At 47.2% G+C, this 27,085-nt stretch overlaps 1 protein-coding gene across 2 annotated transcripts in view; it reads right to left on the bottom strand.

Moving 5' to 3' along the window:
- Positions 1-604: 604 nt before the first annotated feature.
- The window catches only part of LOC308663988 (scaffold attachment factor B1-like), a 38,360-nt gene continuing 11,879 nt past the window's right edge, over positions 605-27,085 (bottom strand). Inside the window, exons 8-21 of one of the 2 annotated variants that reach the window (XM_081320878.1) lie at positions 26,183-26,229; positions 24,591-24,691; positions 23,090-23,239; positions 22,905-22,984; positions 21,701-21,831; positions 20,684-20,775; positions 16,295-16,407; positions 13,121-13,423; positions 11,998-12,135; positions 9,806-9,848; positions 8,924-9,036; positions 5,710-5,822; positions 1,673-1,724; positions 605-971 (exon numbers count right to left, since the gene is read on the bottom strand). In XM_081320878.1, coding sequence (XP_081177004.1) covers positions 857-971; positions 1,673-1,724; positions 5,710-5,822; positions 8,924-9,036; positions 9,806-9,848; positions 11,998-12,135; positions 13,121-13,423; positions 16,295-16,407; positions 20,684-20,775; positions 21,701-21,831; positions 22,905-22,984; positions 23,090-23,239; positions 24,591-24,691; positions 26,183-26,229 — 1,591 coding nt within the window. In that variant the 3' untranslated portion in view covers positions 605-856. Of the gene's footprint in view, positions 972-1,642; positions 1,725-5,709; positions 5,823-8,923; positions 9,037-9,805; positions 9,849-11,997; positions 12,136-13,120; positions 13,424-16,294; positions 16,408-20,683; positions 20,776-21,700; positions 21,832-22,904; positions 22,985-23,089; positions 23,240-24,590; positions 24,692-26,182; positions 26,230-27,085 lie in introns of both variants that reach the window. The other variant, XM_081320879.1, reaches the window with a different exon arrangement.

Here is a 27,085-nt window from a genome sequence, read left to right as displayed (position 1 = left end):
TGAATCATAGAACACGAGGGACGTGAGGAGCACGTTTGGTTCAACCTGCAAAGCAAGCAATCGACTTGTGGTGTTCAACTCCCATGGCTGGCTAGGGAATCCTGGGAATTAAAAGTCCATAGGTCTTAAAAGTGGCCACGGTTGGACATCCCTGTTCTAGACCAATAGCAACAGCACTTAGACTTATATCGCGCTTCACAGTGCTTTACAGCCCTCTCTAAGCATATCACCCCCAACAATCTGGGGTCCTCATTTTACCGACTTAGAAAAGATGGGAGGCTGAGTCAACCTTGAGCTGGTCAGGATTGAACTGCTGGCAGAGAGCAGTCAGCCTGCAATACTGCATTCTAAGCACTGTGCCATCAGGGCTCTTCAGATAGAAAGATGGGTGATAGACAGATAGATGGATGGAAGGCTGAGTCAACCTTGAGCTGAGCCTGCAATACTTCACCTTAACTACTGCGCCACCACGGCTCTTACTCCCCACTCCTGGGAGGTGTTTTAGGCAGGCCACTTCTTGGAAGAGCCCTCAGAGCCGGTATCCCGAGTAATTGTAAACTGTACTTTTTTCCCCCCTTTTATTTATAGAAAATGGAATGCCTCGTAAAAGAAACACGTTTTCTTTCAAAGGATGAGCATGTGCGGCAGGCACCTACAGGAACACATTACAAAAAAATAATAATAATATATATATATATGTATGTATGTATGAACGGCTTCACATACTGAGCTAGGAAGTGAAAGAATGAAAGGTCAACTTAAAGGTCACATTCAGTGGTACACTGAGTCGTAGTGTCGAGCATCTTTTGTCCCTAGTCTTGGTTGCCATTTGTACAGTTAAAAACAATAAAAACATTCAATAGTGATGGCTGAACCGGGGGTCGCTGGGTCGGTCTGCCCTCTCTTGTCCTGCAAAGCCCTCTTCCTGGGCAGTCTGTTCCTGCGGGCCGCCTGGAATGAATCCTCCTTGTCTGGAAGAGAGAAAAAGAGGGATGGGGAGACCACCATGAGGAAGGGAGGACAGCAAGTCAGGTCCCCTGCTCCCATCCCCAGCTGCGCTCCACGGTCCTTCCTCTTTAAAAGGAACTCGCCCGGCTGCTGCACTTCCACGGTTTGGATCGGGCGGCCTTTCCTGCGCCAGAGTTTTCCCAACCTTGGCAACCTTAACAGCCAGGATACGTGGACTTTTTAATTCCCAGAAAGGATGGGTGTGAACTCCCCAGAATCCCCCAGCTGGCCTGCGTGACTTCGACTTCTCAGAGTTCCCGAGCTAGCCTCCTGCTTGGGGAATTCTGGGCGTTCGAGCATCATTTGGTCCCAAAGTTGAAAAATGCTGGGCTAGACCATCTTTCCCTTCCCTCCCCCCCCCCCTTCAAGGAAAGGCAAGAATAAAATTTAAGTAATCCGAGAGCCGAAAGATTGAACTGGAAGGAAAACATGCATCTGAACAACCCAGAAACGGGTCCCATCGGATCCTCTTAAAGAGAGCTGCTAGATAATGCAACGTTAACCCCCCCCACCCCGCCGCACTGGGAGAGGAAGTGACAGTTTGGAAAGTAGAGGGGGAAACAAGAGCTGCATAAACACCATCTAGGTTTTGCTATTAGGGTCAAAATGCGTAATGAGAAAAGGTTAACCTTACTCTGAATTCAGAAGGCTGAAGGCTTCTTACCCAGACATTCCACCTCGCGGCATTACGTGGCCACGCCGTTCCCTGCCCCCACCTAGGAAAGACGGCAGTTAATTCACACTTGCAGGCCTGAACTGCTCTGAAACTGTCATGTTTCCTCCATTTCAGGCTCACACAAGGACGTGAAAAGGAAGGCTTGGAAGGAGAGGAATTCCAAAACTGTGGGGGTGCTCCCCGAGATGGGCTTGGTCTTCTTTTGCAAGACACCTCATGACCCAACTAGGTAACGTCGTCAGTGCTAGTAGGGGGCGAGATCTGTGGAGAGGAAGAGGAACGCGGGGCCCTTGGTGCTCTCTGGCCTTGGTTGTGTTTTCATGACCTTACCGGGTAACGCCATCAGTGCCAGAAGGCAAATGGAGTTTGGTTTCTGTTTATATACTGGGGTTTGCCTTGTCGGGGTTTGCCTTGTTGTTCTCTTCTTGGTAGTTCTTTAATTAGGCTGCTGCTTATTATTGGATTGTTTGTCTTGAGTTGATAGCGGCAAGTCCCTTTATATCAGTGATATAAAGTGCCCAAATTGCAACCCAAAACCCACTTATCTATCCTCGGGTGCCGGGTGGGCGTGGGCCTTTGGGTGGGCGTGGCTTTAGTGGTAAAGGCAGACTGGGTGGGACTAAAAAGTCCAATCAATCAATTCCAACTTTGCGAGAGATCTTTCCCCCCCCCCGCGAGAAGTTGAAATTGATTGATGATATGACTGAACCTTTTTTTTTTTTGCACACGGCGGCGGAGGCCTAAAGCGAACACATAAAGCCCAGCTGAAGGCCTAGGACTGGGACGACGGCGCACGTGCCCACAGAGAGGGCTTGGCGTGCCGCCTGTGGCACCCGTGCTATAGGTTCGCCACCACGGCTTTATGTCAACGGAGAGCCAACCCCACACTGCCTTCCAGCACTGATGATGTTATCTAGAAGGCTCATGAAGCGTCTGCAAGAAAACAAAGATGATCAAAGGGGATCAAGGAGTCGACAGGTCAATCCTGAGCTACAAATTTATTTATTTATTTATTAATGGGATTTATATCCCGCCCTATCTCCCGAAGGACTCAGGGCAGCTAACAACAATAACATATAATAAGTACAGAAATTAAGATAAAAATAAAATTAAAATCATCTGTGCAATAAATTAAAATTAAAAATAAATTAAAAATTGTAAATATAATTAAAATGCCTGTCAGTCCAGGTCAGCCAGGTGGAAAAGGAGTGTTTTGAGGCCGCGGCGAAAGGACCGGAGATCCGGGGCTATCCGAAGCTCAGGGGGGAGCTGGTTCCACAGGGCTGGCGCTCCCACAGAGAAGGCCCTCCCCCTGGGGGTTGCCTGCCGACATTGCCTAGCTGACGGTACCCTGAGGAGGCCTTCTCTGTGTGAGCGTACTGGACGATGGGAATTTGTTCCCGGTAGCAGATGGTCCTGCAAGTATCCCGGGCCTAAGCCATGTAGGGCTTTAAAGGTAAGTACCAGCACCTTAAATCTCACCCGGAGGGCAACCGGTAACCAATGCAGCTCATGGAGCAGAGGTGTTATATGGGAGTATCGGGGAGCTCCCATCACTACCCGTGCAGCCGCATTCTGCACCAGCTGAAGCCTCCGGGTGGTTTTCAAGGGCAGCCCCTTGAAATACTCCCTTCTATTAATAGGGAACCCATCAGACTCTGGGAACAGAGCTTCCTTTGTAGGAACCTGTCTTTAAGATTATAAATACCATTCCCCAAAGCTGTTTGAGCACCAACTGATGTCTCCTTCTGTCCAAATATAAAGAGCCCTGACATCAAGGAACAGACATATGGATCTTGCTGTACACCCCCAGGCTTAACTACCCTGGGACTGGAGCTGAAAAGGGGGGAATATCTGGATGTTAGCCAGGGTGCACTGAGCACCGTTCAAACAAGGACACCAACAAAAAAAGGGAAGGTGGGTCAGCTCAATGTTGGAAGAAACGACCCTTCATTTCTTCAAATCACCCTTTGTGACTTCCTTTCACTTCAAAAGCAGAAAGCCTGAAGGAAAGTCCCTTTTTTAAAACAAAACAAAACAAAACAAAAACTGTGGAATTGATGTGACCTGCTTTGGGAGACAAGACAGGCAGTCCTCGACCTACAACAGTTCGTTTCGTGACCGTCGGCAACAGCGCTGCAAAGTGTGACTTGCGATGTGTTTTTCCTACTTAACAATCGCTGCGACATCCCTGTGGTCACGTGATCGACATTTGACAACTAGCATGTATTTTTTGACGGGTCGCAGCGTCCCGGGGGGGGGGGGTGTGTGTGTGTCACGTGATCCCCTTTTGCGACCATCTGGCAAGCAGTCAATTGGGGGGGAAAGAAGCCAGAATCACTTAACAACCGCGTTAAGTAACTTAAAAACTTCAGCGGGTTGCTTAACAGTTGTGGAAGAAAGGTGGTAAAATGGGACAAAACTCACTGAACTGTCTTGCTTAGCAATGGAAATTTTGGGCTAAGTAGCGGTTGTAAGTTGAGGACCACCTGTCATCCGAAGAATGGAGAAAGTTTAGAGCAGGGGTCTTCAAACTTGGCCCTTTTATGACATGCTGGCTGAGGAATTCTGGGAGTTGAAGTCCACAAGTCACAAAAGGGCCAAGTTTGAAGACCCCTGACTTAGAGGATAAATAAGCATCTCTCTCTCTCTCTCTCTCTCTCTCTCTCTCTCTCTCTCTCTCTCTCTCTCTCTCTCTCTGTGTTTTTGTGTCTGTGTCTGTGTGTATAGATATAGTCAAAATTTTGTGACTGACAAAAAGTTACAGAATTTACAGTGTTCACAGTAGTGACATTTGCCTGCAAAAGATGCTCTTAGACTGGAGCGAAACGCAGAACAGACTGCTTTATATTTGGCAGACCAGGTCCTCCACCCCCCACCACATACCCACCCACCCACCTACCTACCTATCCATATCTATCCATATCTATCCATATCTATCTATCTATCTATCTATCTATCTATCTATCTATCTATCTATCTATCTATCTATCTATCTATCCATATCTATCTATCTATCTATCTATCTATCTATCTATCTATCTATCTATCTATCTATCTCATCTATATTTTATATCTATCATCTATCTATCTATCCATATCTATCTATCCATATCTATCTATCTATCTATCTATCTATCTATCTATCTATCTATCTATCTATCTATCTATCTATCTATCCATCCATATCTATCTATCTATCTATCTATCTATCTATCTATCTATCTATCTATCTATCCATATCTATCTATCCATATCTATCTATCTATCTATCTATCATCTATCTATCTATCTATCTATCTATCTATCTATCTATCTATCTATCTATCTATCATCTATCTATCTATCTATCTATCTATCTATCTATCTATCTATCTATCTATCCATATCTATCTATCTATCTATCTATCTATCTATCTATCTATCTATCTATCTATCTATCTATCTATCTATCTATCTATATATATCTATCCATATCTATCTATCTATCTATCTATCTATCTATCTATCTATCTATCTATCTATCTATCTATCTATCTATCTATCTATCCATCTATCCATATCTATCTATCTATCTATCTATCTATCTATCTATCTATCTATCTATCTATCTATCTATCTATCTATCTATCTACCTACCTACCTATCCATATCTATCTATATCTATCTATCTATATCTATCTATCTATCTATCTATCTATCTATCTATCTATCTATCTATCTATCTATCTATCTATCTATCTATCATCATCATCTATCTATCCATATCTACCTACCTACCTACCTACCTACCTACCTACCTACCTACCTACCTACCTACCTATCTATCTATCTATCTATCTATCTATCTATCTATCTATCTATCTATCTATCTATCTATCTATCTATCTATCTATCCCTGGCTTTTCTGTTCCACACAGAAAAGGATCTTAAGTTAGTCCTGAAGGGCCAAACCTGCCTACAACTTACCCCCAAAGCCTAAACAACTGGAGCTTTAACAACGGAAAGGGAAAAAAAAAAATTACCTCGCCATCGCTCATGATCACGTCCTGGTGGGCCCCCATCATCGTTGCCTGGCCAAGAGCGATCGGGGTGGCCTTCAAATTTTCTAACGTGATCCCCCCATTCACGTCCATCTCTGAAAGGCAAGGAGTTTGTCATGGATCCAGTGGTAGTTGTTTCCCCCCCCCCCCAAAACACATACAATCCTGAAAGCTTTCAGGTCCAGGTCGTCACAAAAACTACCCACAGAAAGGAGAGCTGATAAATGTTTTAACGGGTTTTAAAAATACTTTTCAAAAAAGAAAAAAAAAAGAGACACCGGTAAGAGTCACCATTCTGAGTTTACAAATTAAAAAATAAATGGTTCTTTTTAGAAGGCTGTCCAGAGAGGTTAATTTGAGTTGAAATCTCTGAAGCTCCCATGATTTATTAGCCCAGGAGTCTTCAAACCTGGCCCTTTTATGACTTGTGGACTTCAAGTCCAAGAATTCTTCAGCCAATTCTGGGAGTTGAAGTCCACCAGTCATAAAAGGGCCAAGTTTGAAGACCCCTGTATTAGCCCATGGTGAAGCCAGCACTGACTCTCTTGCCTTCTGGTTAAGACCTGGTTCTCCCAACTGGCCGGGGGGGGGGGGGAGAGGGGGAGGGAGCATGTAAGAGTGTCAGTGCCATCCCTGGAGTGGCTGGTGGGTCAAAGGCATTTCCTTGGCCTTTTAACTCAGCAACTGTTCTTTTTACCTCTGTTTTAATCCAGTTTCGTTTGGAATTACGGCCTTCGTGTGATTCTCCTCTTTTTATTTGTAAGCTCGCCCAGAGTCAAGGAAATACGATGGGTGGTACAGAAGTTTGATTAATAAATAAACCAACTAGCTGTAGGAAGTGTCGCTTAAGGTCCACTTGCTTAGCGAGGGTTTGAAGTTACGACAGACCCTCAAACAACTGCTTATGGCCAGTTTTGGAATTTCCATGGCTGCCTAGAATTCTGTGGTCACACGGGCGTATTTTGGGCACTTGGGAACTAACTCAGCTTTTACCCTTGACTGCGGCATTCCTCAGTCACAGGATAGGGATTTATAATGCTTCTGGCCTTTTCAGACAAGAAATGCCCATAGGAATACATTGATTCACTTACTCACTCCTATGGTGGTTATGCCTGGGTCCTTTGGGTCTAGTAGGTCCTCCTACCTGGATGGTCCTACCTGGGTGCTTCGCAACCTAGGTGCACTTACGCCTGGTTGCCAAGCGCCCCACTATCACCATTTGCTAACTTTCCTTCTGGATCCCCCAGCAAGGCAATGGGGAAGCCGGCAGGGAAGGTTGCAAATCACTGGGATTAAGTCTCCTCCACTCTCCCCCAGGCCTTTTGCATTTACGTCACGCTGTGGCTGCCACGAAGAAGAGGGCGTGTGTGTGTGTTTCACCCGATTTCCCAAAACACACGAAGGCAGGACACGAAGCAATGGACAGAAACTAATCAAGGACAGAAGCAACCTGGAACTAAGGAGGAATTTCCTGAGGGTCAGAACAATTAATCAATGGAACCGTTTTGCTCTAGAAGTTGTAGGTGCTCCAACAAGTGGGGATTTTCAAGAAGAGACTGGATAGATTTGTCTGAAATGGCATAGGCTAGCGATGGCAAACCTATGGCCCGTGTGCCGGTGGTGGCCCGCAGAACCCTCTCCGTGGGCACGCGCACCGTCGCCCCAGCCTTGCCTCCCCCTCCTCATCAGCATACCCGTGGAGGAGAGTCGCCCCAGGCGTGGCCCGCGTGGAGCACTGCAGCCAAGGACATGGCAGCCGGGACAAGACTCCACCCTCGTGACCCATCGTGTGCAAATGATGCTACGGGGTGCAGGCGGAAGGCGTGGCCGCCATGGCGCTGCAGGGCTGCCTGGGTGATCTGCTGTGGCGGGCCGTGGAGGTGGTAGGTGGCTCTGCGGGTGGGGCAGGGGGTGGGCAAGGGTGAGGTGGGCGGCAGAGCGGGGCAGGGCAGTTTTTGGGCACTCCGTGTCTAAAAGGTTTGCCATCACTGGCATAGGCAACCCTCGGCAGAGAGGGTTGGACTAGAACACGGGTCGGCAACCCGCGGCTCCGGAGCCGCATGTGGCTCTTTGAGCCGTCTCCTGCGGCTCTCAGCCGCCCGGTGCGCGCGCACCTCTCCAAATGGAGAGTGGCACCGCCCGTTTAGAGAGGTGCGCGCGCACCTCTCCGAATGGGCGGAGGTGCGTGCGCACCTCCCCAAACCTTTGGAGAGGTGCGCGCGCACCTCCGCGCGAACGGGCAGCAGCGCCGCTCTTTGAGAAAGCTGCCGTGGCACGTTTGCAGGCTGCCGAAAGCGGCAGCTCCGCAGACGGGCCGCGGCAGCTTTCCCAAGAAGCGGCGCCGCTGCCCATTCCGAGAGGTGCGCGCGCACCTCTCCGAACGACCGTAGGTGCGCGCGCACCTCCCCAAACCTTTGGAGAGGTGCGCGCGTACCTCCGCGCAAACGGGCAGCGGCGCCGCTCTTTGAGAAAGCTGCCGCGGCACGTTTGCAAGCTGCTGAAAGCGGCAGCTTTGCAGACGGGCTGTTGCCGTCGGGCAACCGGGAAACGGTTCCATCTCACTTTAAAAAAATGGCAACCGCGCGCGTCTGCGCATGAAAAAACCGTTTTGCGCATGCGCGAAACATTTTTTACGCATGCGCGTGCATGGACGCACACACGCGGCTCCCACTTTTTTTAATGTGTGATGGAACCGGTTCCCAGTGGCTCTTTTCCTTTTTCAGGTTGCTGACCCCTGGACTAGAAGAACTTCAAGGTCCCTTCCAACTCTTGTTATTCTGATAAACCCTCACCCACCCTACCCAACCCACGCAGCACCTCTTAGCCCCCCCCTCACTAACCCACATGGTACATCTTCAACACCCCCCCCCAAGCAGCCACTTACTTACCTGCAAGCCTGGGACTTACCACTTCCTGCCAGCTTCCCCACTGACTTTGGCTGTGGGGAAGCTGGCAGAAAGTTGCCGAATCGAACGAACATCGGATTCGATTAACAACGGCAACCAAGAGGGCAGGCATTGCCACTGCGGAATGACGCAGTTGCCCTTTACGACCAGATCACTTAACAGGAGGGAAATTCTGGTCTGAATGGCTGCCGTGAAAAGTCGCGGACTCCCTGCACCCACGTTCTGTTTGTATTTAACTGGTTTCTGGACTCCCAACACCATTTGAATGTGATCACCCAGAAGCCACTCACCGGGACGGTGGAGGTATTCGCCGCCCCTCGTTCATGCGCCGGTCCGACCCATAGCTGCCCCAACCTTCTCTGGAGTGGCGATCTGGATCCCGGTGGCGTTCCTCTGCATAGTGCTGAAAGAGGGGAAGGAGACAAGAACAATTATCCAACTGGTATGTGAAGGAAGGCTAGGTGGGGTGCAGGCAAAGATTTCTGAAGCTATGCACCTAGTACAGGGGTTCTCCAAGCTTGACCACTTTTAAGACTTGTGGACCTCAACTCCCAGAATTCCTCAGCCAGCCCTCAGGGCTGGCTGAGGACCCCTGCCCTAGTACAAAGGGAAGTCAAAGGTAGGGCAGAGAGACACAAAGGCTGCAGTAGCCATTTCAGTCAGTTCTTGTTTTGTCTGGCAGCTCACCTGCCCTAAAAGAAACACCAGCAACTGAACTAAGAAAAACCAACCAGCTTGAGGCACTAGGACTTTGCAAGGTCTGCTTTCAAGAGCTGCAAAGCGCTGCTTTCTCAAAAATGCTCCAGAGCGTTAAGAGAAAATTTCGAAAATGTATATACAATTGAAACCTGAAGCTTCCTTTTTTTTAAAAAGGAATGGCAGTTAACACAGAATTAATAGGGCTGGAAGAGACCTCAAGAGGTCTTCTAAACCAACCCCCTGCTCAAGGCAGACCGTACACCATCCCCAAATAACAAGTCAGAAGGGACCTTGGAGGTCTTCTAGTCCACCCCACTGCTCGAGCAGAAAACGCTGTTATTATTTCAGACAAATGGCTGTCTAGTCTCTTCTAAAAAAACCCCAGTGTTGGAGGACCCAACTTCTGGAGGCAAGTCGTTCCACGGTTTAATTGTCCTCACTCTCCTTTCAAATGCACAACGAACGTGACTCACCTGCCTTTCTCGGTCTCCCATCATCCCCCGTGACCCTTCTCTCCTGGGGAAAAAAAAAATACAGCTGTATCAAATGTTTGCCCTGGATTGATCCCCAATGTCATACATAACCTATGCCTGTGGTGGCGAACCTATGGCACACATGCCACAGGTGGCACGCAGTCCTCTTTGTGGGCACGCGTGCTGCCGCCCCAGTCCTAGGCCTTCAGCTGGGTTTTATAAACCCTTTTTGCTTTAGGCCTCCATCGTTGTGTGCAAAAACAACGGCACTCCCTTGTGGAGAAAAAAAAATTGTCCGAATTTCACCTGAACAGCACTGTGCTTCTGAATATTTGACATACAGAGAGTTGGAATATTATATTAATTTATATATTTTGAGCTGAGAATATTATGTGTGTGTGTATGTACACACACACACACACGCACACACACACAAACACATCGATGTCCGCTAGGCCCATTAATCGGAACCTTTTTCTCTCTTTCCAAGTCCTTAGAAACTGAGAAAAGAATTTCTTCTTTGAGATCTGGGCTCTCCAAACTTAGCTACTTTTAAGACTGGTGGACTTCAACTCCCAGAATTCCTTAGCCAGCCATGCTGAAGGGAATGATACCAAAGAAAATGCCCACAATCCAAGGGGGTTACATTGCATCTCTTCAGGGTGAGGGGGAACTTTCCTACAACTTTTCGTACAATCAGATCGGATGGAGAAATGGACGCCTGCAGTTAATTTTAACCATTTTTTTTTCTTTTAAAAATCATGTTCACCGTAACGCGGCAGAACGCAAATTGTCACTTTCTTCTAAGAAAAAGCAGCAAGCAAAACAAATACCATCTATTAGGAGCAAGAAAGAGGATTAAGAGATGGGCAGTTGGAGAGAGGAAAGAAGAAGAAAGCTAACGTGACTGAATCCCCCAAACCCCAAACGCTCTTTGCGAGAAACTAAAAAACCAGGTGTGTCCAACCTGCAGCCCACTGGAAAGCCAGTAATGAGGATGCACAAGATAATAAAAATATAGAAAAATAAAGGAAGCTTGTTGCTTGAATAGTTTAACAAGATTATATAGTTTATATGGGGCCCCAGATAATTCCTCTTCACTCAAGGAGGCCCAGTCAAGCCCAAAGGCTGGACAGCCATGAACTCAATGGTCATTTTGTTAATGAAGCCAAATGGAGAGACGCTACAGGTGGTTCTCGACTTACAACAGTTCACTTAGCAACCGTTCAAAGTTACAACGGCACTGAAAAGAGTGACTTATGGCCATTTTCCACACTTAACGACCGTTGCACATGCCCATGGTCATGTGATCAAAATTCAGACGCTTGGCAACAGACTCAGATTTATGATGGTTGCAGCATCCTGGGATTGCACAATCCCCTTTTGCGACCTTCTGACAAGCAAAGGCAATGGGGAAGCCAGCTTCAATTAACAACTGGAGGTTACTAATTTAACAACTGCAGTGATTCACTTAACAGCTGTGGCTGGACAAATGGGGCAAAGCTCACTTAACAGCAGATACGTTGGCCTCAGTTGTGGTTGTAAGTTGCGGACTACCCATCTAATGCTTTCCCCTTATCTATCAAAAGCAGAACAATATTTATGTAAGATGAAATTTCAATTTGTGAACTCTTAACTTAGAGGCAGTGGGTTGTTAAAGAACATTTACCTCAATTTAAACAAAATGAATACAGGTAGTCCTCGACTTATGACTGTAATTGAGTCTGGAATGAAACTGGTCACCTGATTGTAACCGGTTTTTATGGTCTTTACTGTACCGGTCGTTAAGTGAATGTGGCGGTTGTGCGAATCTGTTTTATCCAACGGGCATTTTCCCCCCCCCTGGAAACCAGAAGTAAACACTGAAAAACCAACAACAACAACAAAAAACCCTTGAAAATCACGGTCACATGACTCGAAAGGCTGCAAATGGCAGTAATGTTAAGTCAGTTGCCAAGTGCCCTAAATGGGATCACATGATTGGGGGGGAGGGGGGGGGAAAAGAGAGCATCTATGGCTGTCAGGATTTTGAAACTGGCATTATGTACCTTTTGCGGGGGGTCAACAGGAACTTGGAATAGTCATAGAGTGAGGACTACCTGCGATCCACTTTTGGGCAAGTACACTTGGGAGTTGAATAAAAAAAAAACTTTCCCCAACAGGAAAACAAAACGTTCCGGCCCCTGGCTTACCTGTCCAGAGGATGGCCCTGGTACCGCCCACGTTCCCTGTGATCAAAGTCATGGAATCGATCCTGGCGGCCGAAATCGGAACGGTGACGATCGTCCATTGCCATCCGCTTGGCTTCTGGCCAGTAGGGTTCATCCCTCCTGCAAGCAAGATTGAGGTCAAGAGACCAGCCTTAAAAAAACAAAACAAAACAAAACAAAAAAAACCTTCCCCCCTGATCTCCTAAGTTGCTGGCGGATCCAATCTAAGGGGATGAAACCCGATTCGCAATAAAGGAGAATTATTTGTAGCTCGGGGGTTGAAATGCAGGGTCCTTGCTGCTCTCTCTTGAGCTGGGTGGTTTTCTTGCAGACGTTTCATTACCCAAACTGGGCAATGTCATTGGTGCTAGAAGGGAGTGAGGCTTGCAGAGTGGAGGAGGAGGAGGAGGAAGACTGTGGGGTCTTGCGTACTCTCTTAAGCTTGGTTGTTTTCTTGCAGAGGTTTCACGACCCAATTAGGGAACATCATCAGTGCCAGGAAAGAGCGAAGTCCACATTTCCTTCTAGCACTGATGATGTTCTCTAGTTGGGTCAGGAAACCTCTGCAAGAAAACAACCAAGCTCAGAGACAGCACCAAGGACCCCACAGTCCTCCTCCTCCTCCGTTCAACCTCCCCACCGTTGTAGCATTGATGATGTTACCTAGCTGGGTAATGAAACGTCTGCAAGAAAAACCCCAAGCTCACAAGAACACCAAGGACCCCACAGTCCTTCTCCTCCTCCTAAACCCCAGTCATTTCTTGCACTAATGATGTTCCCTAGTTGGGTCATGAAACATCTGCAAGAAAACCACCCAGCTCAGAGAGCACCAAGCACCCCACAGTCCTCCTCCTCCTCCTCTTCACAACCCCCTCTCTTCTAGCACTGATGTTGTTCCCTAGTTGGGTCATGAAACCTCTGCAAAAAAACAGCCAAGTTCAGAGGGCACCAAGGACCCCAGAGTCCTCCTCTTCTTCCTCATTCCCACCCCTTTCTAGCACTGACGTTACCCAGGTGAGTCATGAAACATCTGCAAGAAAACAGCCAAGTTCAGAGGGCACCAAGGACCCCTCAACTGGCCCACGGTTGCCCATGTGACTTTCACCTCCCATCCATGTCATACGGCCTCCGCAGGGCCACGCGCCTCTCCTGGTCGTAGCGCAGCTGCTCGTGCTGCCGCCGCAACTCCTCTCTCTCCCGCTGGATCCGTTCCTGCTCTCGCCTCCGCTCGTGCTCAATGTACATCCGCTCTCTCTCCAGCCGCTCCCGCTCCATCCGCTCCCGCTCCAGGCGCGCCCGTTCAAACTCCAGCTTCTCGCGGGTGATCTCCAACCTCTTCCGCTCCTCCTGCTCCCAGAGGGCTTGCAGGCGCAAGCGCTGTCTTTCTCGACGGTCACCACCACCGGTGCTGTAAGGGAGGGAGAAAGATGGCTGGCTCTGATGGGCAGGCCGCTTCGGCCTTCTGGCTCCTGCTGTCGTGCTTCCCGTTGAAGAAATGAGTGAGCAAGCCTGGTCCCCTTTGGGCCGATTTGGTTAGATCAGGGGTAGGCAACCTTGGCTCTTTTATGAGTCGTGGACTTCAACTCCTAGAATTCCTGAGCCAGCATGGCTCAGCTTGGAAACCTCTGCCTTTCCCCTCAGCATGGCTGGCTCAGGAATTCTGGGAGTTGGAAGTCCACGAGCCACAAAAGGGCCAAGGTTACCTACCCCTGGGCTAGGCCAACCTTGGCATCTCTATGATTCGCGGACTTCAACTCCCAGAATTCCTGAGCCAGCATGGGTCAGCTTGGAAACCTCTCCCCTTTTCCCTCAGCGTGGCTGGCTCAGGAATTCTGGGAGTTGAAGTCCACGAGTCACAAAAGGGCCAAGGTTGTCTACCCCTGGCTTAGATGCTGAACTGGCTGGGGAGAAAGAAATGTCACCTCCGCCCTCACAAGGGTGGTGTAGTGGTGAAGGTGCTGGATTAGGTATCAGGAAGAAGTCAGTTCTGGTCCCGCTTTAGGCATGAAAGCCAGCTGGGTGATGCTGGGCCAATCACCAGGAGAGAGTGAGTTCTAGTCCCACCTTAGGCAGGAAAACTGGCTGGTTGGCACAATCACCAGGAGACTGGGAATTCTGGTCCCGCCTCATGCATGAAAGCCAGCTGGGTGACGTTGGGCCAATCACCAGGAGACGGTAAGTTCTAGTCCCGCCTCTGGCATGAAAGCTGTCTGGGTGACTTTGGGCCAATCACCAGGTGAGTTATCTAGTCTGGTCTTAGGCATGAAAGCCAGCTGGGTGACCTTGAGCTAGTCACTCTCTCTCTGCCCAGTTCCCTTCACAGGATGGTTGTTGTGGGGAAAATAAGAGAAAAGAGTATTAATGTATGTTCGCCGCCTTGAGTTACCTGTAAGTAAAATCTAAAAATAAAATAAACACAGCAGAGCAGAGCAGAGGTCACAGGTTCTGTACCCTCCTGGATTAGCTATTCACATTGCAACTGTTTGTATTAATTGTTGGCTTCAGTAGAACGCAACAAAAGGTAATCTTTTTTTTTTAATTCCATTTATATCCCGCCCTTCTCCGAAGACTCAGGGCGGCTTACAAACTTAGCAGTAGTAATGGGCATATCAAAAGGTCAGCCTTCGCTACACCGGGGTTCTCCCAATGTAACTCGGCTACAGGTCGTCCTCGACTTACGACTGTAGCCGAGCCTGCCATTTTAGTCCTTAAGTCAATACGGCCAAGTGAGACACCGCACGACTGCGCCCAATTTTACAGCCTCTGTGCAACGGTTGCTAAGCGAACGTGGTGGTTGCAAAGCGGACACAGCAGTTGTTAAGGGAACCAATTGTTTGCTAGGGAGTGTTTTCGCCAGAAATGGGAAGCAAGCACCCGTTTTTGGCAAAAAAAAAAAAAAGGTCACAAACCACGATCGCGTGACCATCAAGCACGGCACAGGAGTATAAATGCAGGTCAGTTGCAGCTCACGGAAATGAAGTCATGTGACCATGGAGAGGGAACTGGGCCTTTGGAATTTCAAATATGACTGGGGGGGGGGAGGAGATTGTCATAACTTTGAATGGTCATCAAGCCGGCTCTAAGAAGGACTACATGTACTATGGCCAGTGGCGTAGCGTGGGTTGTCAGCACCCGGGGCGGGGCAAGGCAACCGGAAGCGGAAATAGAGGGGCGGGCAGGCGGTGACGTCACGGCACTGCTGAAAAGACGCGCCCCGCAGCGGCGTAGACTTTCCAAGAAGAGTCGCGCGCATGCGGGATGCTTCCGGGTCCCTCTCGAGGGCGGCTGGGCGGGGCTCCGACCTGCAAGAGCCGCTGCATTCAAGCTCGCACGTGAGCCCCGCTAAATAAAGCCACGCATGCGCACGAAGCTAGGCCGGCCGGCCAGCGGGTCCGTCTTCGCTCGGCCAAACCTGCCAGGGCGCCTGCGGGGCGCTTGCGGTTGGCCTGAGCCTGGGCGGAGAGTTGGCCACTTCTATTTATTTTATTCAGTTTATGTGGCCGCCCATCTCACCTGCCGGACTCATTTCGCTTTGCAAGAAAGAGCAGCTCGAGAGCGGAGCCAAGCCGACTCTGTGCAGCCCTTGGGGCTCCCTGAGCAGCTCAGTGCGAGCGCGCCCCCCCCAGGTGTTGCGCCCGGTGCGGCCGGCCCCCCCTGCACCCCCCACGCTACGCCACTGACTATGGCCATTCCCTATCAGCAACAATGGCCAGATACGACGGGAACCAAAGGTGCTTTTTCAAGAGGCAACTGGACGTTGGTTTTTCCTGGAAGCCATTTCGCTTCTCATCAAGAAGCTTCTTCGGTTCTGACTGAATGGTGGAGGAGGGAAGGATTTATATTTATATTTAGCTCGCATGGTGTAACAAGATGGTGGGCTTGTTGTCACTGTGAGTTGTGATGGGGGGAGCACGAAGGGAGGCTCAGCCAATCTCCATGTATACGTGTTGTACTTTGATAATAAAGGTTCATTCGTTTATATCCCTCGTACTCCTTAAATCCTTCCGTCCTTCCATTCCCCACCGTTCAGCCAAGAGCTGAAGAAGCTTCTCGGATGAGAAGAGAAATGACTTCCAGGAAAAACAAAGAAAAATCCAGTTGCCTCTTTTTGAAAAACCACCTTTGGGACAACCAGGATGACCTGGATGACCGAGAATCTCCACAGACATTTATGATAGGAACTGTAAACCCAAAATGGAGAAGCTTGTTAAGTAAATGTGACACAAGTTTTTTTTTTTAAAAAAAAGGCACAACACAAGCACAGATTTGAGCTTCTCACCGGTGTTGTTCTTCGTTCGGTCGCCTGTCTCTGCCTTTGTTGAAGGGCACGGAGCCTTGTCGCTCTCGGCTCTTTTCTCTGCTCTCCGACTTGCGTTCCTGGCTCTTCTCGCTCTGCATTTCGAGACACAGAACAAAGTTGCAAGATCTGATTCGTTAAAGGAAGGAAGGAAGGAAGGTTCGGGTTTGGAAAGGGAACGAAGGTCAAGGAAACGGCCATTTTTTTTTTTAAAAAAAAATCCCATTTATATCCCGCCCTTCTCCGAAGATTCAGGGCGGCTTACAATCTAAGAAGCACAAATCAATGTGCTTAGCAATAGCCTTCATTCTATGTATATGCCTGCTTATTAGGGCTTTTGGGCCGCCCCAAGTGGCATTTTTTTTTACAAAGTCAGCTTATTGCCTCCAACAATCTGGGTCCTCATTTTACCTACCTCGGAAGGATGGAAGGCTGAGTCAACCTTGAGCCTGGTGGGACTCGAACCTGCACTAATTGCAGGCAGCTGGTGTTACTTAAGGAGGCATTAGCCCACTGCTCCACCAAGGCTCTTTTGAGCTGCCGCGGGATCCGGAAGGACAACTGCGAGACAGACGAGCCCAACTCTGTGTCCGTAACGGACTTCAGGAGGTGAAACTCTGCTAGGGAATTCTCTGATTTCAAACTGTCTTTGAAAGGCAGGGTTTCGGCCTGTCTTTCTTTCTCCTGATCCCAAAGCAGCAGCAGCAGAAACTTTTGATGAAACAGATCGGCAAGTAGCCCTGCAAGTCTGTGCATTGATTAAAAAGCAGTCCTCAACTTATGACAGTGATGGTGAACCTTTTAGAGACCGAGTGTCCAAACTGCAACCCAAAACCCACTTACGGTTGTCGGGTGCCGGGTGGGCGTGGCCCATTGGGTGGGCATGGCTGCGGTGGTAACGACAGACTGGGTAGGACTAAAAAGTTCAATCCATCAATTCCAACTTTGCGGCATCTTTTTTTTCCCCGCGAGAAGTTGAAATTGATTGATTGAACTTTTGTTTTTTTGCACACGGCGCCGGAGGCCTAAAGCGAAAAGGTTTTATAAAACCCAGCTGAAGGCCTAGGACTGGGGTGACGGGGCGCGTGCCCACAGAGAGGGCTCTGCGTGCCGCCTGTTTGCCACCACAGACTTATGACAACTGAACCCCAAATGTTCATCGCTAAGTGAGACATTTGTTAAGTGAGGTTTGCCCCACTTTATGACCTTTCTTGCAGAGTTGTCAAGCAACTCGCTGCAGTTTTTAAGTTACTAACTAACGCGGTTGTTAAGTGATTCTGGTCCCCCCCCCCGGGTTGACTTTGCTTGTCAGAAGGTCGCAAAAGGGGATCACGTGACCCTGGGAACACTGCAACCGTCATAAACATGAGCCAGTCGCCAAGCGTCTGAATTTTCATCACGTGACCCTGGGGATGCTGCAACGGCCAAGGGAAAAACGGTCATAAGTTGCTTTTTTTCAGCGTTATGACAGCAATCTCTAAATGAACTGTTGTAAGTTGAGGACCATCTGTATTTGGATGAGGACTCCAGAATCAGAAATCAGGAAATACGTACGTTACCTGCTCTAAACTACAATCAATCACCCTTCTAAAAGCTACAGCTTTCAGGTTGTTTCCCCTGAGCATCAAAGTCTAACACGCCGAAAAGGTGTTACAAAACCCATTATGCTGAGTGCATTCTCACGTGGCCCTCCCTATTAAGGCTGTTTCCAATTCCAACCCTGCAATACTGAAATTACTTTCGTAAAAAATACGATAGGCCAAAGTTGATCTGCACGTGATTCTTTTCCGCTAAATGAGGCGTGCACAATTAGGGGAAGCAACAGACTTTGCTGTGCCCCACAGGAACACGCGTACTTAAAAACCAATTTGGAAGGTAAAAGCAGCACAAGCCAGTTTGCAAAGAATCGATCCAAAACACAATATAAATCTCCTCACGGGCGTATTTATACCGTGTCGTGTGGTGCTGTTTTTGCTGCAAAGGTCAAATCAAAAGTGCTGTTTTAGTTATCTTCTTTTGACAGAAGTGTTCTGTAGTAGCTTTGCATTCCTAAGAGTGCTACTTTCCTAATGTAGCCAGAATCAGGTTTTTACAATTTAAAAATCACACATGCCATTAAAAATTTAAGTACAGATCTTCTGAAAAAAGATCTAAGATCAAAAGATCCAACTCCCATCAGGTTCTAAAGCTTACCAGATAACCCCTGCGTATAAAACAGGACAGAAACTGGGGTATGTTGAAGGCTACTAAGTTATTTTAATGTCCTGGTGTTTTTGAAGATGAAAGATCATCTTTCTTTTAAAGTTATCCTTAAAACATTATGCTTCATGAAGAATACCAAAGCCTACAAAAATAACAGAATTGGAAGGGACTTTGGAGGTCTTCTAGTCCAGACATGTCAAACACAAGGCCCGGGGGCCAGATCAGGCCCGTGAAGTGGTTTCATGCGGCCTGTGAAGCCATCCTGGAAACAGTGAGGGAATGGCCCCCACTGCCTTGGCCCTGGCCCAGAGACCCTCCTTCTGTCAGAGACCCTCAGATCTGTCCCACTCCTGCCCAGGCCCCCATAGGTACCCTTGATGCGAACCATGTAGAGCTGGCCACGCCCACCCAGTAGGCCACGCCTACCCAGGCCACACCCACCCGGCCCCTTGTGGGCAACCGCAATGCTGATGCGGCCCTCAGTGAAATTGAGTTTGACACCCCTGTTCTAGTCCAACCCCCTGCTCAAGCAGGAGACCCTATACCAGGGGTAGGCAATCTTGGCTCTTTTTATGACTCGTGGACTTCAACTCCCAGAATTCCTCAGCCAGCCTGGCTCAGCTTGGAAACTTCTCCCTTTCCCCTCAGCATGGCTGGCTCAGGAATTCTGGGAGTTGAAGTCCACGAGTCATAAAAAGAGCCAAGGTTGCCTAACCCTGAACTAGTATAATAATAATAATAATAATAATAATAATAATAATAATAATAATAATAATAATAATAATAATAACAACAACAACAACAACAACAACAACAACAACAACAACAACAACAATAATAAAGTTGGAAGAGACCTTGGAGGTCATCTGAGTCCTTCGGGAGAAGGGCGGTATACAAATATAATAAAATAAATAAATAAATAAATCTAGTCCAACCCCCCATTCAGGCAAGAAACCCTATACCATTTCAGACAAATGGTTGTCCAGTCTCTTCTTAAAAACCTCCAGTGTTGGAGCACCCACAACTTCTGGTGTCAGGTTGTTCCACTGGTTAATTGTTCTAACTGTCAGGAAATTTCTCCTTAGTTCTAGGTTGCTTCTCTCCTTGATTAGTTTCCATCGTTTCTTGTCCTGCCTTCAGGTGCTTTGGAAAGTAGGGTGACCCCCTCCTCTTTGTGGCAGCCCCTCAAATATTGGGACACTGCTATCATGTCACCCCTTGCCCCTCTTTTCACTAGCCATACCCAGTTCCTACATACGTTTTCAATCTTTGATAGTCAGGATTATGCAAAAATATATATTATAAAATCTTTTGGTTTGCTGTTCATAAAGATGTTGAGCCCATCTTAAGACTTAACAGTTAGAATCAGCTTCAGTAAAGAATCTTAAAAAGGTTTCACATTGATTTTCCCATTTCCAATATATAGAGGGTGAAAGGATGTTTATTGCTTAGTATCAAGTTTTCAAAACACAAAGATAAAAAGAAACAATTCATTTCCCACAATAGAAGAGTGGATGGCAAAGGGGATGGAGCTGATGGAGATGGCAATATCGACCATTTGAATTAAAGAGAAAATAATATATGTAGTTTTTCTTTCCATTTGGAAACCACTTCTGGATTTTGTACTTGAAACTGGGGAAAAAATGAAACTCTAATTTCAGCCTTTTATGATTAGAATTTTATTGCTATAGGCTTGAAGTAGTTAGAAAAGTAAAAGTAAAAGGTTGAGGCTGTAATTGTTTTTTTATTCTACTGCACTGAAAAAGTTGAAGTCCCTACTATTTTTCAATTCTTTTTTATCTCCTTTTACATCGTTCTCTCCTTTTAACTTTTGTATTTTTGCTTACAATAACCTTTTAAAAAACGCTTCCGAACAAGGAAAAAAAAGCTTCCAAAGCCTAAAAAGGTAGTTCATCCCATTTCAGTTATCCAATTATTTTTATTTCATTAATGTTTTCCTAACAATGGCCAATGCGCTCCTCCAAAATGAAGATTAAGGGGGGGGGGAAGTTTTGATGTTTCAGTAACTGTGTGTAGCAAATGGAGGTGAAACAATGATATCAAACTTCTCAAGGATAAAACAGTAGAATTGGCCTGCCTCCTTCCCTTGCTTTAACAAAATCCAGCAAACAACAATTGTGACAAGGAAAAGCTGAACGTTTTACTTACTCTTTCTTTTGATCGTGATGTGGTCTTCACGCTAATAACTGGCTCACCCTTGGACTTATCCATTATCACGGTTCTTTCTGTCCCTTTGCTCCCTGTGCGAAAGCAAAGATGACAATCCAATCGTTGGCAGAAGCCAGCAATGAATGGCTTAGGGCAGGGCATGTCAAACTTGCGACGTCGTGACTTTTCCCCCCGCTGCCGGCAATGGGGAGGGCGCGGTTTCATTGTGATGCATCCGGCCTGCGGGCCGGCAGTTTGACATGCCTGCCTTAGGGCCATGTTTCTCAACCTTGGCAACTTTAAGACGGGGTGGACTTCAGCGAGTGGTGTTGGGGGTCTCCCGATACTCCCATGTTACACCTCTGCTCCGCGAGCTGCATTGGCTGCCAGTTGCCCTCCGGGTGAGATTCAAGGTGCTGGTAATGACCTACAAAGCCCTACATGGCATGGGTCCGGATTACCTACAGCAGCACCTGCTGCCGGCGTCAACCTTCCTCCGCCCAGTGCGCTCCCAGAGAGGGCCTCCTCAGGGTGCCACCGATCAGAGAATGTCGATTGGTGGCCCCCAGGGGGAGAGCCTTCTCTGTGGGCGCGCCAGACTTGTGGAACCGCTTGCCGGTTGAGCTCCGGACGGCCCCCGACCTTCGCTCCTTCCGACACGATCTAAAAACCTATTTATTTGAACAATCCGGCCTGGTCTGATGGGGTTGGGGTTTGGATTTGGTTTTAACATTGTTTTAATCATTGTATTATATTGGGCATAATTATTTAATTCCTTTTTAACTTTTGTATGTATATTTCGATATTTATTGCCCTGTACACTGCCCTGAGTCCTTTGGGAGAAGGGTGGTATAAAAATTTAATAAATATAAATATAAATTTAATAAATATATAAACTCCCAGAATTCCCCAGCCAGCCCAGAATTTTGGGTGTTGAAGTCCACCCATCTTAAAGTCGCCAAGATTGAGAAACACCAACTTAGGGGTTCCCCCCCCCCCGCTCCAGCAATAAATTACCTGATTTGGGAGTCTTAGATTGATCGGCAGATCCAGCTTTCTGCTCTTCTTTCCCCTTCTCGTCCTTTTCATCTGCTTTGCTACTATCTTCTTTCGAATCAGCCTTTTCATTCTTTTTCGCACTGGCAGCCCTGAAACACAGTTAAGAATGTTTAGAGCAGACCTGGGCATTTAATATTTTAATCTATATTCCACCTTTTATTATTTTTTCTAAATAACTCACAAGCGGCTAACACAGGGTTAGGCAACCTCGGCTCTTTGATGACTCGTGGACTTCAACTCCCAGAATTCCTGAGCCAGCGTGGCTCAGCTTGGAAACCTCTCCCTTTCCCCTCAGCATGGCTGGCTCAGGAATTCTGGGAGTTGAAGTCCACCAGTCATAAAAGAGCCAAGGTTGCCTACCCCTGGGCTAACACAACTAATACTGTGTAAGCGTTCCTCGTATGTTTCAGCCTCCAGCCCTCTAATCGTCTTTCTTTTCTCTGCAGTCTCAACCTATTTTTTTTCTCTGCTGTCTCAACGTATTTTTTTATATCACGGTGAAGAAAACTGGATGCCGTATTCCAACTGTGGTTTTACCCAAGTCCGCTGACTCTTATCTGACGCCAATTTGCCTTGACCGTTAGCAGATCAGATTCTTGTGACTAGATAAAGGTAAAGGTTCCCCCGCACACGCGTGCTAGTCGTTTCCGACTCTAGGGGCCGGTGCGCATCTCCGTTTCAAAGCCGAAGAGCCAGCGCTTGTCCGAGGACGTCTCCGTGGTCATGTGGCCGGCATGACTAGACGCCAAAGGCGCACGGAACGCTGTTACCTTCCCACCGGAGTGGTCCCTATTTTTCCACTTGCATTTTTACGTGCTTTCGAACTGCTAGGTGGGCAGAAGCTGGGACGAGTAACAGGCGCTCACTCTGCTACGCGGCACTCGGGATTCGACCCGCCAAACTACCGACCTTCTGATCGACAAGCTCAGTGTCCTAACCCACTGAGCCACCGTGTCCCTTTTTGTGACTAGATAGCACGAAATAAATACTTTTGAACTCTTTTAAGCTGGCACCTGATTTCCTGCGCTTGACGGGGACTTCTGAAGACGGTGGGGGAGAGGAGTAAATGGTCTACATTAGTATGTGCACATCTAATAAACTAAAAAAAAACAACAACCAAAACCTAAAAAAACCAAACACCAAAGCAAGCTGCAGAACTTACTTATCGCCAGATGATGTTTCAGTCTTCCCCTCACTGTCCTTTTTATCCAGAAGCTTCCTTGTGGCAGGTTCATTCTTTGCCTGAGAGTATATTGAATCGTCAGAAAAAATAGAAGCGACGGATTAATTTTCCTACCAGTTTTTTTTGGGGGGGGGGGCTTGAGGAAGGAGAGAGGCCCCACTTACTCTTTCGACTGAGATTATTTTGCCGTGCAGCTCCGTCTTGTGGCAATGAGCAATGCATTTGGTGGTTTCGTCGGCTGTGGACATTGTCACAAAACCGTAACAGCGCGCCCCGGGGCTGCGAGCGTTGGTCACCACTTTGGCCCCAACCACCTGGAGGAGAGAAAGCCCATGTGGTCTTGGGAACTGCTGGCTGGAGATCCATCTCACCCAGCAGCCTTCGGAGACCAACCACCGGCCCTAGTTGACACACGTCACAGGGGGATATTATGCCGCGTCATTTCTGGTGACACACAAGATCTCGAGACTCTCTGGAAGTTGCGTGAGAAGGCCCCGCTCTCGCGCGGCCTTCGAAGCGCCTGAAAATTGCGCGGCGTTGCCACGTGATTTTCCGAGGCTTCAGAGGGCACTCTTGCACGACGACTTTGAGAGGAGGTCCTGAGGCCTCTTTTGCCTGGAGCGAGGCTGAAGCATGGGACACGCCAGCAGAGCCAAAGTAGGCATTTTTTAAATTTTTGACAACCGCGTCCAAAAGATTCGCAATCACTGAACTAGCCCTGCCGTTTAAAGGGAACAGAGACAACAGCTTCACCTTGTTTACCCCCCTCCCCGCCTAAATTTTTAAACACAATGTACAGATACTCTTTGACTTAGGACTGATTTTTAAAAAGCTTGGGGAGGGGGGGGGAATGTGGTGCTGTGACAGAATGGAGAGCCGTGGTGGAACAACGGTTAAATGCAGTATTGCAGGCAAACTCTGCCCACAGCCTGGAGTTTGATCCGGGGTGTGTGTGTGTGTGGTCCTCAAGGTTGATTCAACCTTCCATCCTTCTGAGGTTGGTAAAATGAGGACCCAGATTGTTGGGGACAATATGCAGCTGTTTCTACATTGTAAACTGCCCAGAGAATGCTGTGAAGCACTGTGGGACAGTATATAAGACTAAATGCTATTGCTAGTATCCTGATAAGAGGACGTGGAGGATTAGCTGAACGAGAGCTACACCAAAGCCCTCATTTTAGAAGGGAGAGAATAGAATAAAATAGAATAAGAAAGGAATAGAAATAGAAATAGAAATAAAATAGGAAAGGAAAGGAATAGAATAGAATATAGAATGGAATAGAATTCTTTATTGGCCAAGTGTGATTGGACACACTAGGAATTTGTCTCTGGTGCATAAGCTCTCAGTGCACATACAAACAACAAAATAATATAATCATAAGATACCAACAGAAGAAGGCAATAGGAAAGATGAGGAGGATAGTAGTAATACAGCCCTACTACATGGATAAATATTCCTAAACGTGTTCAGGTTCAACACGAGGGGGAAAAACTTGTGTGTCTAGATACAAAGGCACAAAAAGACAAAATAAAAATGAAAGATTAAAAAGTTTAATTCCGAGTTGTATTTAAACAATTTAAAGATAAAATAAAACTTAAAAAGACAAGAGCCTGTAACCAAGCAGATCACCTTTGGATTTAAGGAATAAATGAAAACAGCCTTACTTTCCCATATTTGCTAAAGAGATTCTTCAAGTCAGTAGCTCGGGTACTGGAAGCGAGGCCACTGACCCAGAAGTTCCGACCGGTGCTGGCGCTACTGTGACCTAGTTGGAAAGAGAAAACTCACACGAGTCACGTGACAAGGTGCAACGTGAGAAGTTCAGCCACTATCACTGCTGCCACCCTTTGAAAGGAACGCAACTCCCCCCCCCAAAAAACTCTCTTTACGTTCCGCTAAAACAGGGGTCTTCAAACTTGGCCCTATTATGAGTTGTGGACTTCAACTCTGGGAGTTGAAGTCCACACGTCGTAAAAAGGGCCAAGTTTGAAGACCCCCCCTGCGCTAAAACCTCTGTTCTCGCCCCAATGGGATTGGCTCGCCCCACCCACGCAGGCAGGAGGAGCATGCTGCGGACCTGTCTGTCAAAGGATTCCAAAAGGCCTTTTCTGCCTCTGGAACATCGTGTCCCTTGCGGCGAGATTTGCCCCCACCCTCTCTTCGCTTTCCGGAAGAGCCTTGAAACCACCTCACTCTGGAGGTGGTTAACCACCATCCACCCCACTGGATGTTGCTTTCTTCCTTAGCCGATTTTTTTATTTTAATGTTAATGACGATTGTTTTGTTTTCTATTGGTCTTTTTTTAATCTTAGGTGAGTTACTAGATGGTGAGATGGGCGGCATATAAATGTGTAAGAGCCGTGGTGGTGCAGTGGTTAGAATGCAGCGTCGCAGGCTAATTCTGCCCGCTGCCAGGAGTTTGATTCTGACCGGCTCAAGGGGGAACTCAGCCTTCCATCTTTCTGGTAAAGTGAGGACCCAGATTGTTGGGGGCAATATGCTGACTCTGTAAACTGCTTAGAGAAGCCTATCGAGCACTGTAAAGCAATATATAAGTCTATTGCTAATGCCTGAAAATGTGGCATCTTATTTGAGGCCGTGTCTTAGTTTCAACTGCAGCCAGCATCCACTGGCGAATGCCAATGAAGGAGATATTTGCAAAAGATGCCCGAAATTACTGCCTTTCGTAATGTCAAAATTCATCAATCTTTGCCATCTGCAGGATAGTATCCAGGATCAGTGCCATCGTGCTAAAGCCGATTATTTATTTTTTTAAACTGACAAAAACCCTGTAGAACAGACATGTCAAACACAAGGCCCGGGGGCCGGATCCAGCCCGCAAAGTGGTTTCATGTGGCCTGCGAAGCCATCCTGGAAACAGTGAGGGAATGGCCTCCACTGCCTTGGCCCTGGCCCAGAGACCCTCCTCCTGCCAGAGACCCTCAGATCTGTCTCCACTCCTGCCCAGGCCCCCATAGGCACCCTTGATGCCAACGATGTAGAGCTGGCTATGCCCACCCAGTAGGCCATACGCACTCTAGCCCCGCCCACCCTGGCCACACCCACCCGGCCCCTTGAGGGCAACCGCAATGCTGATGCGGCCCTCAATGAAATTGAGTTTGACACCCCTGCTGTAGAATTTCAACTCATGTCATGAAGCATCAGCTGAGGTCATGTGTAAACCCATCAAACATTTAAATATCCTCTCCTCAGTAATGGTTAGGTGGATGAGACAGTTTCACACAAACAAACAAACCTTTTTCCTCTTTTGTAGACTGCTTGGAGTCTTTGGGTTCCTCAGAACTAAGAACAAAAAAAGAGAAAGGAAAAGAAAATTGAGTCAGGAAATGAAAGAAGGAAAGATTATATATGATAATGTATTTTAAAAATTCATTAGAACGCAAATACCTACCCAATTTAAACATAAATGAATCAGTGAATTAAAAAAGCAGCCTTATAGTACTCACAATTTAAGCTTAGAAACAAAAAAAGAACTTTATAAAGATTAAAAATAAAAAGTTGCAAAACAATGTTTAATGCACAAGAAAGGGGAAATACAAAACCTAATTAGGATTTTTTTTTAGGGTAGCAAGGAATTTTAATGGGCTTGCAGGCCAAATTGAAGAAATGCCCTAATTTCTTATAGACCAACTATCTATCTACGTATGCTGTACATATGTATACATATAAAGAAGGAAAAAGGCAGCATTTTGTCTAAAATGGAGAAATGTAAGGTACCAGCCCATATTATACATGGATTAATAAAACTGTTAAGCACTAGCAGTATTAACCCCTTACACAACTGAAAAAGAGAGGAAGATTAACATTCTTAAGAATCAGAGGAGAAATAAACAGGTGCAATATTTCCCCCCCCAAAATATTGATTCAAGGAGGATGAGGGGATGTATGTTCCACTTACAGGTAGGAATCCAGTTATTTTTGCTTTTACTACGGAAAGTACGTAGCTGCATTCTTGCATTTCTCTATCAACACAAATTGTACCATGTAGGTAGTCCTCAACTGATGACCACAGCTGAGCCCAAACGTTGCTATGGGGACATTTGTTGAGTTTTGCCCCATTTTACGACTTTTCTTGTCACGGCTGTTAACTGAATCGCTGCAGTTAAGTTAGTAACCATCCATTAAGTGAATCTGGCTT

The sequence above is a fragment of the Vipera berus genome (assembly GCF_964194415.1).
Source record: "Vipera berus genome assembly, chromosome: 1".
NCBI classification, from domain to species: Eukaryota; Metazoa; Chordata; class Lepidosauria; order Squamata; family Viperidae; genus Vipera; species Vipera berus.
This window is presented reverse-complemented; position numbering and strand designations above follow the sequence as displayed.